The sequence below is a fragment of the Sander lucioperca genome, chromosome 16, assembly GCF_008315115.2.
Source record: "Sander lucioperca isolate FBNREF2018 chromosome 16, SLUC_FBN_1.2, whole genome shotgun sequence".
Lineage (NCBI taxonomy): Eukaryota > Metazoa > Chordata > Actinopteri > Perciformes > Percidae > Sander > Sander lucioperca.
In genome coordinates, this window is record NC_050188.1 from 30,441,420 (window position 1) to 30,458,047 (window position 16,628).

The 16,628-nt window shown below is 43.6% G+C and overlaps 1 protein-coding gene across 5 annotated transcripts in view; it reads left to right on the forward strand.

The window, feature by feature from the left end:
• The first annotated feature begins 723 nt into the window (after positions 1 to 723).
• Positions 724 to 16,628, forward strand: part of chd4a (chromodomain helicase DNA binding protein 4a) — a 40,530-nt gene continuing 24,625 nt past the window's right edge. For 3 of the 5 annotated variants that reach the window (XM_031294773.2, XM_031294774.2, XM_031294775.2), the window contains exons 1-9: positions 1,562 to 1,622; positions 5,062 to 5,171; positions 6,004 to 6,246; positions 10,410 to 10,528; positions 11,195 to 11,460; positions 11,891 to 12,021; positions 12,511 to 12,649; positions 14,141 to 14,310; positions 15,376 to 15,609. In XM_031294773.2, the coding sequence (XP_031150633.1) occupies positions 1,562 to 1,622; positions 5,062 to 5,171; positions 6,004 to 6,246; positions 10,410 to 10,528; positions 11,195 to 11,460; positions 11,891 to 12,021; positions 12,511 to 12,649; positions 14,141 to 14,310; positions 15,376 to 15,609 (1,473 nt within the window). Of the gene's footprint in view, positions 966 to 1,458; positions 1,623 to 5,061; positions 5,172 to 6,003; positions 6,247 to 10,409; positions 10,529 to 11,194; positions 11,461 to 11,890; positions 12,022 to 12,510; positions 12,650 to 14,140; positions 14,311 to 15,375; positions 15,610 to 16,628 lie in introns of those variants that run through there. The other 2 variants (XM_031294770.2, XM_031294776.2) reach the window with 1 other exon arrangement.

Sequence of the window (16,628 nt, forward strand, 5' to 3'; positions counted from 1 at the left end):
TTGACCTATAACCTCCTCCCTGGAGGGCCGTGCATGTAACCTGACTTTTTAACCTCACTGACCTGCTCACAAGACTTTTTTTTTTCCCCCTCCCAGTCAGCCTACCTTGTTACCTTCATGTGTGTTGATGAAAAGATTGTGTATCATGTATATAAAGAATCCTTATATTTCAGCTCCTATATAAGCCTAGAAGAAAGGAGGGGTTACACCAGGGTTACCCCACTTTTGGTGACCCTAAGGCTGCTTTTTAAAGGTGGACCTCAGCCTTTGCATTGCATCTGCATCCCGTGCAGCCAGGCTCATATATACAGTACAGTGCCTGCGCATACATGCAAACATGCACACTCAAGTTAAGCAGTCATGAGGCACACACAGTTGCCATGTGACGGCTTTTCCTTTTTTTTTCCCTCCCCTCCTTTCTCCTATCTCTCTCTTTTTGGAGTTATGCTTATTGAGGGATGTCAGTGACTGCGCTCATTACTATTATGGGATGCCACACAGGGGTGGGAGGGGGGGGTGAGCGTCTCCATGGTAACCTTGGTTGCTAAGGGAGGGGGTGGAGGTGTGGGGGGGGTGCATGAAAGAATGGGGAAGAGACTGTAGGAGAGGGAGGGGGTGGATTGACTATTATGGTCTGTACGTTGCAAGGTAACTATGCAGAGTGGGGGAGGGGTAACTGAAGTGTGTGTGTGTGTGTGTGAATGTGTGTGTGAAAGGGGGGGGGGGATATTATGGGATGCCTGCCCCCTGATCTCTTTGTGTGTGTGTGCGCGCGCGCGGGGTGTGTGTAGTGTGCGAGGGAGAGAAAGAGGAGACGGCGTCGTGTGCACACGCTGCCCACAAAAAAACACGGAAATATATTTAAATTGTACCGTTACCTTAACACAAAGAGCTTCCAAGTGTTGATGAATTTAGACAAAGTGAGCCCGGAGTTACTGTTTTGGGGAAGCTGTGTGAATCAAGTTGTGAGTATCTCAGTTTTTGGTTTTATTGTTTGTAAAAAAAAAATAAAAAAAAAAATGTACTTGAGTCAGGGGGTTAAGATGGGTGAGATGGCCTCGGACGAGATATATTAAGATTGGATATTAAGTGTGTTAGCAGCTCGTTTCTTTCTAGTTTGACTCAAATCTGAAGCTGGCCGCCGGTCATGCTCGGCTAGCTCACATGCTAATGGCACGGAAACTAACGATTGTGGCAAAGATGGCATGTCATTTGAACGTAGAGATGGAGTGAGTGAGGGCGCTAATCTTTGCGAGCTGTCCCACTTATTAGCTAGCTAGATAAAGTTGGATTTATTGTCCAAAGGCGTCCATGTGGTGAGTGTTTGTACAGCTTTTACCGGGTGCTGTGTTTTGAATGTTATTTGGTGCTAAATATTCACTTCCGTTTTCTTTTTTTGTTCTTATTTCCCTTGTCGAAACCTGTCCTCACCTTACTACACACCACGACCTGGGACAGACTCAAGATTGGGTCAGAACCCTGGATTATCCTAAAAACACATAACTTTATTTAGTTAGCTAAACTGTTAGCTAACTAAATAGAAAGTTTTCAGCTGTCCGCTATGTCTGGAAGCGAGGACGACAGAGATGATTATGGAGCCCCCGAGGACCGGTTAATGCACGGTAAGACAAGGCTCATTTGTTAGCTGAAATTGCTAATGTTCACACTGGTTGTAGGCTAGCATTTTTTTTTTTACATTCATATCAATCATGTTTCGTTAGCAAAGCGCTCCGGTAGTCAATGCTAACTACCGGTTGCCAAAAACACTTTCCTAGGATGGCGAAGCCATAGGGACGGCATGACCCGCCCTACTCTTTCTCTGATTGGCTAGTACTCGTTGCCTGCTCTGGTTGGATTTGTTGTCTTAAGGGTAAGAATGTCAGGGTGAGCCAATCAGAGGCTGAGAAAGGCCGAGTAGGGTGGGAAATGCCTTTGCCATCCTGGGGGGTGAAATACTCGCCTGCCGGGTAGCTAACGTTAGCGGCGGCATTAGCAAAGTCGTTTTTTTCCCGCGACTGCACTGCTGTTTAAAACCTTAAAAAACACGAGGTTACCCCCCAACCGCAGCCAGAGGCGGTATAGCTGATGGTAGCTGCATTGTCGCGAAGTCACACCAACTCACCGGCATTTCCCGGGGCCTAATGTTAGCCTGCTACCGGTATTATTTACGTGTCGATGACAAGATGGAGGCAGCCAGTTAGCTTGGAAGCTGGCGGATGACGTTCTGAAGCGTTCCACTCCTCGTGGCCGGCGCCTTCGGTTTGAGTGTGTGAAAAAGTACAAATATTACAATATAGTGAAACATATCTAGCATCTTACTGTACCGTTTTATCTGTTCAAATAACGAATAATAACACATACTGGTGTGGTCGAAGATTGCATTGTTTACAGTTTGTATAATACTGACGAGCACGCGCTGCGTACACGGTGGAACCATTGAGAACAAGTAGTCCTGCAAGTTAGCTTTTAAGAGCTAAAAAATCGATTTAAAAACTGCATTTCAATCTTTAAATGGCATCGACTTTTTATAAACACATCAAGTGCATACTGCATTAACTAAATATGATGCTAACAGGGACATATACCGATCAAAATATGTGCAAAATCGTTACATGCAGTTCGATACATCAGTGCTGGAAGAGGTTTTCAGATCTTCTACTTAAGTAAAAGTGTAAAAAAATACACTGTTACAAGTAAAAATGCTGCATTCAAAATATTACTCAAGTCAAGAGCTGGTTTTAATCACTTTATATACTGCAGGGTAGCTTAGCCAAGAATAATATATCAGGTTATATTATATTTTGTTTTCATTTTCTATATCTGCAAAGTAACTACAGCTGTCAAATAAATGTAGTGGGGTAAAAAGTGCAATGTTTCCCCCTGAGATGTAGATAAGTAGAAGTACAAAGTAGCATAAAATGGATTGTACATAAGTAGAGTGAATGTACTTAGTTACATTCCACCACTGAGATACGCATGTACTCAGGCAGAAAGTCACAAGCAGAGCTGCAACTAACTTTCATTCATTTAATCCTTTATTGCCATATCAACGTGAATTGATTTAGAATTTGTCTTAGTGAGCTCCCTTAAACAAAGACTGAGAAAGACAAAATAGTAAAGCCACTCACTCATGTGCAGCACATAATACATAATACTAAGTATAAAACAGATACAATAATCACAAATGGGTAAAATAAAAACCAACACATAACACCATAGATGAAACACCAGCACCTGTATGTAAATTGGCAACATCAAACAACCCGCTAGATAAAGTGCTTCAGGTGCGTTAAAAACATCTGCCTTATTGCACAATTATTTAACCTGCTGTGAGTTAAGCCTGCAGTGCGGTGTTAAGGAGGCGGACAGCATCAGTATATGTGCCGTTCTGGAACCTCGACGCTCTGGACTCAGTTTCATTATTGATTAATCACGTAATGCATCTAATGACCGACAATAATGTACATCACAGTTTCCCAGACTCCAAGTTCATATGTTTTTAGAGGTTTGTTTTGTCCAACCAACAGCACAGAAGCCGAAAGATATTTATTTTACAGTGATATAAAGCAGAGAAACGTGGCAGAACTTCACACCCGAGATATGGGAAGCAGAAAATGATTGGTGTCTGTGCTTAAAAAAAAAAAATGATTGCCAATTTAATAATCTTTGGATTTTGAATGAGCATATTAATCAAGTTATTCATTTCCCCTCAAGTTAGACATTTTCATGAGAAAATTGCAAGATCAGTTGTGTGTCCAGGTTTCCATATGCCGTTTATTAAGATTACACATCGGTATTTCAACATTTCCCTTTTGTATAGCTTGATAGTGTTTTTTTGCACAGCTGAGAATAAAGGCCCACCCCTCGCTTCTTTGGAGTTGTTCTGAGATTCAACTCGGTCAAAACTTTGAGAGATTATTTTTTTAATTTTTTTGCTGTCAAGTGTGACAGAGCAGATAAGTCCAAGGCAAGTTGCAAATACTTGATTTTGGGACTGCCTCAAGTCCAGGTCTCTGGTCTACAGCTCAGGGCCCTGCTTCCTGATCTTACGCCCACTGTTAGGATCATTAAGATGCTCCAGGAAAACGGGGCACTGGTTTCTATAGAAGAGCTCTGGATTGTTTTTAACAAAAACACACACACAGCTTGTCTCCTTTTTATATGACCCAAAAAGCTCATCCCATTAAAGCGTCTTCCTCGCCAGGTGCATCTTAATGGCTGCTTGCCATTTACTTTTAACCATAGTCAATTACATTAACAGGCTCTGAGTGCCACGCCGCTTCACTTTGGAGCCACTGAGGCAATGCCAAACAAACGCTGGACTGGGATCCTCTCGGTCCTAAGGCCTGCGGGAGGGCGTGGTAAATTCTAACGACGAATCAGTTGTAAATTACAGTTTAAACCACCAGCGCGAAACTGATTTGAATCGGCCCCTTAAGGGCAAACTTGTAAAATGGAGTAGTATCCCAAACCACCTATCTTATCCTCTACTAGTCCTGGTTCTCGGGACTCCTGCGGGTTTTCATTCTAGCCATCTAATCATGCACCACTTAAATGTAATTTGACACCAAGTGAATGTGGCCGCAGCCTGGCGTGGGTGGACCGAGGGCTAAATGATGCCGCTCAAGTCCAGACTTTGTTCCCTGACTTGTGATGAAAACCACGAAAAGTTAGTTGGTCTATGCAAAAGAAGAAAATGTGGCGTCGAAAAGGCCACATCAATCAGTCCCTCTCGAAATTAGTGACGACGGTAATCTTAAATAGAAAATCGTCTTGATTGAGCCATAATGGAAATGGTGCTACAGATTTTAAAACCCGGTACGAGTGGGAGAAGCTGCTCGATGACGGGACGTTTTTTTTTTACCTGCCGAATAGGTCGATTCAGTTAACAAACCGGGCCAGCCAAAGGTCACCCAGCGTGTGTGTTTGTTTACAGCAGGATACGCAAGTGTCTGCTGATGCTATCTTTACGGCTCCCTGTTCAGTAATGGTATCACACGCCCTAATACACTGCCACGCAGTTGCTCAACCATGTAATTTCTCCGCCGGCCTGATTTGCAGATGACGAGGATGAGGAGATCTCCGAGAACGAGACTCCGAAGGTGAAGAAGAAGAAGAAGGCCAAGAAGAGCAAAGAGAGCAAGGGCAGCAAGAGGCGGTCGCGCAGAGAGGTGAGGGTGCGCCAGCGTGTGGGAGAGGTGTATATATGTGGGTTTGTGGAATGTATGTGTGTAATTGTGTGTGTTTTATTTATGTATGAAGTGAGCATTGTCTGCAGATGCACAGCACACTCTAAAACTAAGGGATATTAGAGCTGCACCGGTCAGTCAGCATTAATCATTAAAGTCATTTTTCATTCAAAAATGACAGAAAATGCTGCTTTCAGCCTCAACTATAGTGATGTCCTGCTCTTTTCTGTTAAACTGAATACCATTGGGGTTTTGGACTAACGAAACAAGTTGAAATACATCGCCTTGGACGTTGAGGAACTAGGATTTGTTAAGCTTCACACAATTAATGCATGGCTGTCTGCCAATTTTGATTATCTTCTCATGTAGGCGAAACGGCAAACAATGTCAAACTTGCTCCTTATGATTGTAAAATACTCGATCCTGCTCTCATTTGGTAAAATTGAATACTTTTACGTTCATATTTCCTTACTGTGCCGACGTTTTTTTTTTGTAACATTAAGACACCTCAGATCTGTCTAACCTATTGATTTCTTCCATCTTTTTTTCCCTTCCACTATTCATTAAATTCTACGGAGATAGTTTTCCTCCGTAAAATACTTTTTCTATTGCATATCTCTACTTGTACCATTAGAAAGGACAGTGGAGTTTAAGATCTTAAGTGCAACTATTATCGATTATTTTTTTTTTTTTGCTCTTGTAAGAGAATCTAGTCATATTTCAGCGAGAATCCTGCTTCCTTGTCCCGGTCCCATTATTCTTGAGCATAACGGTCTCAGTTTGCTAACTTCTGTCTCTGCTCTCCGTGTTCCAGGAGCTGCCCATCAGCTCCCCAGAGGCCATGGATGTGGGCAAGGTGGAGGAGGCGGAAGACGGCGGCCTTGCCCAGCGCTCTGACAGCGAGGGCAGCGACTACACGCCAGGGCGCAAAAAGAAGAAGAGAGCCAGCAGCGGCAAGGAAAAGAAGAGGAGCAGCTCCGGCACCGAACGGAGCAGCTCCAAGAAGAAAGAACCGGAGCCCGAGGAGGAGGAGGACGACGACGACGATGACTTCTCGGTGAGGAACACCAGACGGGGTGTTTAAGGGGCAAAAATAATGTTTCAGTGAAGCTTCTCGACGCGTACGTCTGCGCTGATAATGGCTTTAATCTTAGAGATTCATGGTCGTGCGGAGGCTACACGCAGAGCTTTCGCCATAGCCGACGTAAGTGGCCTGAAGTTTATACTTGTGCGTTGGTGTGTGCGTCGATCTCTTTAAGAGAATAGCAGGGGATGCAGCGCTACCATGCCACGGCCGAGCGGACCAATCACCGCGACGTGTAGTAAGATTTTTTTGAGAGTCAGGCTACGGGTAGGGTCCGTATCTCCACGCACCTACATTACGTACCCACAGCGTTGATGTAAGAAGCATAAATTGGCCTTTTTAGGCAGGGAGCATTCATGTTTTCTCTTGGGCAAATGGCTTCTTTTTGGTTAGTTAGTCGATATGCGATTGTCTGACCAAATTCTCATTTGTTGGACAGTCGCTTGTGTTATTTTTGTAATGCAGCCGTGTGGCCACCAAAGCAGCCTTTCCTGCTGAACACGCCAGGTGCTCTTCTTTGAAAAAAAAAAAAAAAAAAGCCCAGCTGAACGTATTCTGGAGGCCTGACCAAAAAACAGACGCTTTGGTAGCGTCTGGTCACTATGATTCGGAAGTAAATATGTCGGCACACGGTAGAGTACTGTGCCCTATGCTCTGACTGAAGGGAAGACCGAAGCACGCAGGGAGAGGGGGATGGACCCGCCGGTCAATATGACCAGCAGTATTCATTTCTCTCGGTTGTTATTCAGCACTTGTGCATGTAGGATGTGGTGGTCGGTCTTTGTGGTATGGTGGTACATGGCTTAGCACGGGTTGAATTAAAAGGTCTCCACTTTATTACCTCATGTCGATAATGGGACTTTCAGACAGTCTTCGTGTTGATGGATTGGAAGTGTTCAGTGTATGTTGATAGATTTTCAAAAACGAGCAGAAATGTCCCCAATATGCTTCTTGGACAGGTGGAGAAAAAAAAAAGTACAGTAAAATGTCCAAAGCACAGCGTCATTGTGCAAAATAATCAGCAGGGCTATAAAGCAGGGTTTTCTAAATCATTATAAGGCTTAGGTGCGGCTCCCGAGCCGTTTTGGGCAGCACCTAAGCCGAATGAATGTAAAATCAACGTGATCATCAAAACCAAGTAAAAGATCTGATGATTGAGTTTTGTCTGTAAGCTTTTTGAGTGTTATTAATTTATTATCTGCTCTAGGTTTTCCAACGTTTTAGACACATATATAGTCTTTTTTTTTTTCAATTGGAAAAACGTCACATTTTCATAAAGGAAGAACCCCTAAACCCCCCCGCCAAAAATGTGCACCTAAATCTTCCAAAACGTGTAAAACCGCTGGGATGGTCCTCGCTTAAAGACACACACACACACACACACAGAAACATGAAACTGTGCTACGTAAACACTTTTGGGTTGAAGTGTTAAGCATCTCCTTTCTTTTTTTGGGATTTTAACTTTAGTTTCTTTGCTCCGTGATGAGCGCCTGTCTACTGTCTACTGTGTACCTGTAAAGGAGTCGGTCCGGTTTGACAACAAAGAGCAAACAGAGATGGTTAAACAAAGAGCTGTGTCTGGTGGACTCGAAGCCCAGCGGCCAATAGGGGGGTGTGTGTGTGTGTGTGTGTGTTTTGCTGCTGTTACCATGGCAACCCTGCCTAGCACAGTACTGCGCTCTTGACCCTTTTCCTTTTTGGTTAGATAATCACGTTTTGATTCATTATCAGAGCCGCCCTCGATCCATCCTGCAGCCAGTTCTGTAGGACGAAGAAATTGGAAGCAGGTTTTGGTGAAAGGGCTGGTGGTGCGGTTTACGTCAGACTGGGAGTGGCTGAAACTGCTGCTCACCGGCTCGGGGCCTTTTTAAACTTTGAGGGGATAAAGCTCTTGCGAGAAATTGGTTTTGATTTGCCAAAACATTTACAGGTGGTGTAAAATGTACAGGGAAATACAGCAGGTTAGACGGTATAGCAGCTCAGCCGATCAATTAGTGTTTTATCGATTTTGACGTTTGAGTCATTTTCCAAGCAAAGATGCCAAACATTTTGTGTTTCCCGCTGCTAAATTGTGAGGTTTTGCTGCTTTTTTTTGGTCGTCTTTTGCGATCGTAAACTGGAAATTGTTTGTGTTTGGACGACAAAACGGAGCCATTTCAAGATGTGATCTTGAGCTTTGTCACTATCTTCTTATGTTATAGACCAAATTATTATTACGTTAATCAAGAAAATTATTGGCAGATTTACATATAATGCAATTAATAGTTTCAGCCTTTTGTTGCTTTGATACGAGGGACTCTGTCAGAAGTGAAAGTTGGACAATAGGGTCAAAGTTTAGGGGACCTAATATATTATTATATAATAATTATAACCTCATAACCCTGCAAATGTGGTCCGGTCGAGTCGACGAAATCATTTCCAAATTAACCAAAAACAATCATTAATTCCAGGTAAAATTCAGCTGTTGTGGAAAAGCCCACGCTTCCGATATCTGGGTCATAATCATTTTGTATATGGTGAGGTAAAATAATGGCTGTTGCTGACGCACAGGGAGGGAACAAAGGGGTTTTTGTAGGAGGTGGATGGTTTTGGCTTTTGTGAAGAAAAAAAAACAACGTTTCCTTTTTTAAAAAAACTATTCACGGGAACTGTGCCGTTTAGACTTATTGCCCCAGATCCAAAATGGAAAGCCACAGCGGGTCCCACGTGCTCGTCCTACAGCCAGTGCGTGATCCGCCGGCGCTGTAATCACCCGGCAGGATCGTCTGATGTAAAATGGGTTTGTTGTGAATAACAATGTTCAGAAAAACACATGGCACCAGTCATGTTGTCTCTTTAGCGCATATTGAATTATGGGCAGCAACAGCTTTGCACATGTTAGGGCTTGTCTGCTAAGCCAGGTTCTCCTCCACACTCTGGTCACTTCAATCACACATCAATTGATCAGATTAGTATTGATAACTCCTCACTTACTGAGTTCAAGTGGTTGTTAGAGAACCGGCTGTGCACTGTTTTCAGACAGAAAAAAATCTCTGATTCCAGCTTGTTAAATGTGAACATTTCAACATTTCTTCTCTCCTCTGTGACAGTAAAGAGAATATATTTTCAGTCGTGGACAAAACAAGACATTTGAGGACGTCATCTTGGCCTTTGGGGATACACGGATCCACATTTTTCACCATTTTCTGACATTTTATAGACCAAACAAGTAGGGCCTGCAACTAACGATTACTTTCATAGTCGATTTGATTTTTTTCGCGATTAAGCGATTAGTTGTTTGGTCAATAAAATGTCAAAAAATTGTGAAAAAATGTGGATCAGTGTTTCCCAAAGGCCCAAGATGACGTCCTCAAATGTCTTGTTTTGTCCCCAACTCAAAGATATTCAGTTTACTGTCACAGAGGAGATAAGAAACTAGAAAATATTCACATTGAAGAAGCTGGGATCAGAGTATTTTGACTTTTGTCTTTAAAAAAATTACTCACTAATCGATTGTCAAAATAGTTGGCGATTAATTTAAGAGTTGACAACTAATCGATTAATCGTTGCAGCTCTACAAACAACTAATCCATCAATCTAGAAAATAATTGAGTTAGACGCATAGCCCTTTCCACAGCCCACAGGGTACCACAGCCCTAGATGTGTGTACTGTGACACTGCGTCTTACAGCTGCTGTGCGGACCGTGTAATGTTATGTGAAAGTTATTCAGTTAGTTAAATAGCTTGGACAGATGGCCTTGGAACCAAGGGTCTAATTTTCGTGGTTGTTCACCTACAGGTTTTGTTTGTTAACGCGTAATTCTGTCACATTTGTGGACTGTATTGTTTGACTGGCTCCCATAAACCTTTTTTTTAAGGACTACTGTTTCTTAAGATGAAGAACGGCGAGACTCAATGGCTTGACAATTCCCAAATCTTCCAGTTTTCATTGTTTTACCTGCATATGATAATTATTTTACCTGCTGGTGTGATTTAGTAACATCACAGAGAAACGTACAATGTCTATTTACCAGCGTTCAGACTTTTTTTTTTTTTTAAACTGCGTGGTGCAGTTGTAGTCATGTTGTATATCAATCTTAAATGGTACGTTTCCACTTGTCCCTCTGTTAATGAAGCTCATTGTTTGTTTCCCGTAGGAGCCAAAGTCGTCATCGCAGCTGCTGGACGACTGGGGCATGGAGGACATCGACCACATCTTCACTGAGGAAGACTACCGCTCTCTGACCAACTACAAGGCCTTCAGCCAATTCGTCAGGTAGACGCGCTCATTTGCACTTGAACAAAGCTCCTAAAGTGCTGGAAAAGTATCTAACAAAACCACTGGCCGATGGTGCCAGAGAACTGTTCACATGAGAAATGTGAATGTTGGCTTGTCTGGAGATAAATGGCCGGATGTCGGTCACCTTCCACTTTCTTCCTTTGTGTTGGCGTTCTAAACTCCTGGTGGATTTATGAGGACTATGGTTAACTGCTCCTCAGATCTCTGCAGGGTAAATCCAGACAGCTAGCTAGACTATCTGTCCAATCTGAGTTTTCTTTGAACGTGCACATGTTCCACCAAAACAAGTTCCTTCCCGAGGCTGTTTTGCATCGGCACCGTCACTGTGTATGGCACTCGGCCCAAGACGATTGTGATTGGTTTAAAGGAATGCCAATAAACCAGAGCACATTTTTCCTCCATCCCGGAATGTTGTGCGGACTAGCCAGGAGGTCTGGCAATGCGAGACTAGTAGATAAATATCCTGTGTTGCACTAGCTGGCTGTTCTTTTTCATACTCTTCTGACCGGTTTTGGAAGTAAAATTGAGCTAATATTGCACTTGCCGAAATCTGCAATCGGCAAAATGTGTGAAATATCCACTGCGATCGTGTTTGGTTCACCAGACTGTATTTTCTAAATGTGGGTTTTCCCTCACCTCCAGGCCCCTCATCGCAGCCAAGAACCCCAAGATCGCCGTGTCCAAGATGATGATGGTTCTGGGTGCCAAGTGGCGGGAGTTCAGCACCAACAACCCCCTGAGGGGAGCCGCGGCCGCCAACGCCGCCCTGGCCACCGCCAACGTACCGGCGGCGGTCGACACCATGGTGGCGGAGGTCGTCCCAGCTCCCGTAGCCCCGCCGGCCCCTGCAGAGCCCCAGCTGCCCCCTCCCCCGCCGCTACGCAAGGCCAAGACAAAGGAAGGCAAAGGTACAGTAGGGAGGAGGCAGTGAGTGACATTCCCCCGACTGGATAGACAACCAACCAATCAGAGCTTTTTGTAGGCCGGGATTAAAAGACAAGGTTTACAATACTTATGTCATTGTCAACAAATTCCGCGAAAAGTCCAAAACCAACTTGTTAGTCCGTCTCACAATACTTTCTGACTTCCTGTCCTGAAATTAGGCTAAACACAAGAAAAACACAGAGTTGTCAGATGATATTCCACGACCTGAAATATCAAAGCTGGGTTGGGATATCACATCCTGAGTATCGGACATTTTTCTGCTAGAAGAGGACGTTTGGGGTAATTTCCATCACCGTTAAGGGAACAACACAGTCTGAACAGTTTGTTGATTTCCGGCTGATCTTTTATTCTAATTTTTGACCCCTGCCTTTCTGTTTTTTTTTGTGTCGGCAGGTCCCAACGCCCGCAAGAAGTCAAAACCTACACCTAAACCACAAGACAAGAAGAATAATGCCAAGACCAAGAAAGTGGCTCCTCTCAAAATCAAACTGGGAGGCTTCAACAGCAAGCGGAAACGCTCATCGGTAGATTCCACCTCTCCTTCTCTCTGTCTCTTGCTTCTTGCAAACACTTGTGCGCCTAAATACAGTTGAGATGCGTTGCTACCGTTTTAGAGCCGCACAGATTAATCGACTATTTGTCAACAATGCATTAATCGCCAACTATTTAGATATTGGAGTAATCTGTTTCAGTCATTTTTTTTAAGAAACGCAAGTTAAAATTCTCTGATTCCAGCTTCTTAAATGTGAATATTTGCTGGTTTCTTCACTCCTCTGTGAGAGTTAACTGAATATGTTTGAGTCGTGGACAAAGGACAAGATTTCAAGACGTCATTTAGTGCTTTGGGAAACACCGATTGACATTTTTTCACCATTTTCTGACATTTCATGGACAACAATAAACAACTAATCAAGGAAATGATCCACAGATTAATCCACAATGAAATGTATCTATAGTTGCAGCCCTAAACTCTTGTTTTTTAATACAAGACGCTTGTCTCTCCTGTTGTGCAGAGCGAGGAGGATGAGCCTGAAGTGGACAGTGACTTTGAGGACGGCAGCATGAACAGCGTCTCCGTCTCAGAGGGATCAAACAGCCGCAGCAGCCGCAGCAAAAAGAAGCCGTCCAAGAGCAAACCCAAGAAAAAGAAAGGTACGCACGCACCTAAAATTCAGTCTTCTTCGTCTTTTCCATGGTTCTCCTTTTTTTTTTAATTTATTTCTTTTTCTTTTCTCCTCTTACGGGGACATTGAATACACACTCTGTTTTGTGTAACCTGCGGGAGTTGAACCCGTTACCCTGGTTGTTTCATGCTCTGTCAGTGGTGTCTAACTCAGTTTCGCTAAGGGGCCAGACTGGAAAATGAGAATCCCATCAAGGGCCAGACATGTACACTTTATTGACATGCTTTTATTGAAGAGAAAAAGTGAAATATTTTTGACTGTATTATTGCATGTCTCACATAGCTTTCTCACTTAGAGTTTGGGGCCACATAAAGCCCCCAAAAAGTCGGAAAAAAACTTGCTTAGTCATCATAGAAAAAAGCGCCACACACGTCGGAAAAGGGGCAAAACATTGAAAAAAGTGCCAAAAACGGGTCAAAATGTATTGTGAACCTGTATTGAAATGCGGGCCGGATCAAAATCTGCAAGGGGCCGAATTTGGCCCTCGGGCCTTGAGTTTGACACATGTGCTCTGTGTGGTGGGTCCGAGCTCTACCTGTTGAGGTGTGAACGGCTGCAGATAGAGCCTACCGTTAGCGGATTAAACACACAGTGGCCAGCGGTAATTACTGCGTGCAGGGTAAAGCATTAAAAGTCTGTGGAATGCACAACAACAACAGGAGGAGGTGTATGTGTGCGCACACACACACACACACACACACACACACACACACACACACACACACACACACACACACACACACACACACACACACACACACACACACACACACACGCACGCATGAGTCACTGTGAGTCAGCTGAATTATGAGTATATTTAGAAAGCCGACATCTTGGTCTGGGTTGTCGCCTACTTGCACATCCTCTGTAGCCGCTCAGACCACGTCACAGATGAACTGAGATTCTTAGCTGTGGAAATCATTTCAACGGCAGTTGTGGCGTTTGTTGAGGACCTAAGGTGAACATCAGGTTAACACATAACCCTTGAAATCTGACATTTTGGAAGGAAACGCAACGTACTTTGTGCGTATTTTTGGAAAATACATCATTTAAGAAATACTACAACTTCTCTGACAAAACGTGAAACTTGTTTATTGTTGAGTTTTAGCTTTATTTCACCCTGCTTTAAAACACTTTAACCAAATATTGAGGAACGAGCAATAAAGATGGATTTTACCCGCCAAAATGGATGTTTATATTTTCACCGCTTCGATTTCAGTCTGTCGGCGTCGATGACGAAAGGTGTTGTTGAAGTGGGGGGGGGGAATGACTCAACGAGTGGGTTTTCCTCTCACAAACAACATCAACACCACACAGCAAAATGTCACAAATGCTGAGCCTGGATCCGCCGCACATATCACACCCCGTGTCTCGGGTTAAATGTGAGATGTTTGGAGGGGTTTTTGGTAATTAAAAAAAAAAAAAAAAAAAAAAAAATGTTGTTTTCTCTCTAAATCAGAAGCCGAGGAGGGCGACGGCTACGAGACCGACCACCAGGACTACTGTGAGGTTTGCCAGCAGGGGGGAGAGATCATCCTGTGCGACACCTGTCCCAGAGCGTACCACATGGTCTGCCTGGACCCCGACATGGAGAAAGCCCCCGAGGGCACCTGGAGCTGCCCACACTGTGTAAGCAACACGCATGTACTCTCAGGGCTGGGCGATAGGGAGAAAATCAGATACAACGATATTCTTCACCAAATACCTCAATATCGATATTGCAGCAGTATTCTAGGGTTGACAATTGGTGCTTTGACAAAGTATCTTCACACTTAGATTTTAGATAAATAATCATCGGTGATGTGGACATAATGTCTAAGTGGGGAAAAGGCAAATAACAGAACAGCTAGAACAGTCTGGTAAGTTTAGAAAAGTACATCGCTTTACTGTAATGCATTCTTTAAAACCAGTAAGGAAGGAATACCTACAAATGATCTTTTTGAGTGTTAAACATTTGCAAGTCAAGGCAATCGACTGCAGTGTAATCCACTTTTTGCGCATCTAACGTTCAGTAGGTTCCAAACACACAAAGACCCTGTTTCCACTTGGTTTGAAAATGCGTTTCGGTGACACCAACGCGAGTGGACAGCCGAGACATATATGTTGGCGTCTGTGTCGGTACAGCTGGAGAAATCTCTATCGGCAGAATCCGACCCATCTCTTCACATCAGGCAAAACAATGCGAGTTATAAGAACGGGCAGGTTATGGGTCGCTGGCGCGCTGTCATAAAAACAACCACCACGTTCCCGCATCGATGACTTGTTTTCCCTGTCAGCACACAGCCGAGTTTATACAACAAAAGATGTGGGGTCAAATGCGTCCCACTCTATCCCGGCAAAGGGTTCGAGTCACGATGCGTCTTGGTGGCTGTTTACACTTACTATTTAGCGCTGTCCACTTGTGATCTGATGGGATTTTGAGACACACTTTAAAACCAAGTGGAAAAACAGGGTCATAGTTTCTCCCCAAGTCCCGGAACTACAACAAACTCAATCCAAGTATTAGCTGGAAAAATGAGACTAAAGTTGCAGGAGTAGAAGGATTCAGCAGACGGTTTGGGCAGGTCTGAGCGTCTGAAATGGCCTCAACATAATGATAATTAAACGTCTTAAAGACAGAAAACAAGGATTTTTTTGCCGCAGTTAAACAGAACAGGAGCTTTTGTTTTTTACGAGCTTTTTCTTTCATTCCAGGAGAAGGAGGGCATCCAGTGGGAGGCCAGGGAGGAGGTGTCGGAAGGCGAGGAGGACCTCGGCGAGACCGGAGAGATGGAGGAGGACGACCACCACATGGAGTTCTGCCGAGTGTGTAAAGACGGAGGAGAGCTGCTCTGCTGCGACTCGTGCCCCTCATCGTACCACATCCACTGCCTCAACCCGCCGCTCCCAGAGATCCCTAACGGAGAGTGGATCTGCCCCCGCTGCACGGTGAGTCGCCAGCAGACCCTCGGGATCAAAGGGGTGGTGATAGATGTGACGTTTCGACCTGTCGGAGTCCTGACAGCTGACTTGCTGGGAGAAAAAAATGTCATTGATCCTGTTGATATTTGTGCTCTTTCTGCCCCGGTGCTGCGTTAAATGGATCCAGGAGTTATTTCTGTGCTTGTTTGGGTCAGCGTGGCCTGATTAGTGGTTTTTAACAATCATGGTTTCATTCCACAACTGAAGAAACCATAGCAGAGGTACATGAAGTGTAACCAGGGACGCGTGAAGCAGATTGAATTGCATTCCTCTTGCATCTTTTACCACAGCAGCTAAATATTTTTTGACGTTATGAAGTGGTATAGTCATGAAAATTCCTGGAATATTACGAAGTTTTGAGATAAAAAAATCTGTGAAGGTTCTCAGTCGTCCAGGTCATAGGTATCCAAGGAAGATTTAAAAAAAAAAAAAAAAATGTCTTAAGGGCAACTAGTGGTGCACGATATATCGGCCGCCGATATAATATCGGCCGATATGGTCATTTTTTTAACACATCGGTATCGGTTCGATGTCAAATTATATATAATTATATATATATTTTCTTCTGAAAATCTGATGACAGTCATATTTTGCACACAGGTAAAGGTCCCCAATATCAGTCATTTTGGAAAATAAATCACAAAAGTAAAAAAAAAAAAAAAAATGCGTTTTGGAAAATAGTTACGTACATAAACTCACAAAGACACAACTCCAAATCCCTTCCCTGACCCACCCACTTACAAACTAAGGAAGACCCTACTCCGAAGGAATGGGTGGTTTTATAAAAAAAAAAAAAGTAAAGAGACAATATAGCTTGTCCTGACGACCAGTGGCGTATCAATTCAAATTAGGTCTGCTAAATCAGTTGGCAAGGTATCCATACAGGCTGCCAAATCTCGAGAAATGTTATAATCATTTCTAAGAGTATATATAAACCTTTTGTGGAATACACTTGTAAGACGCCATCTCGCAATAGAGAGATGGGA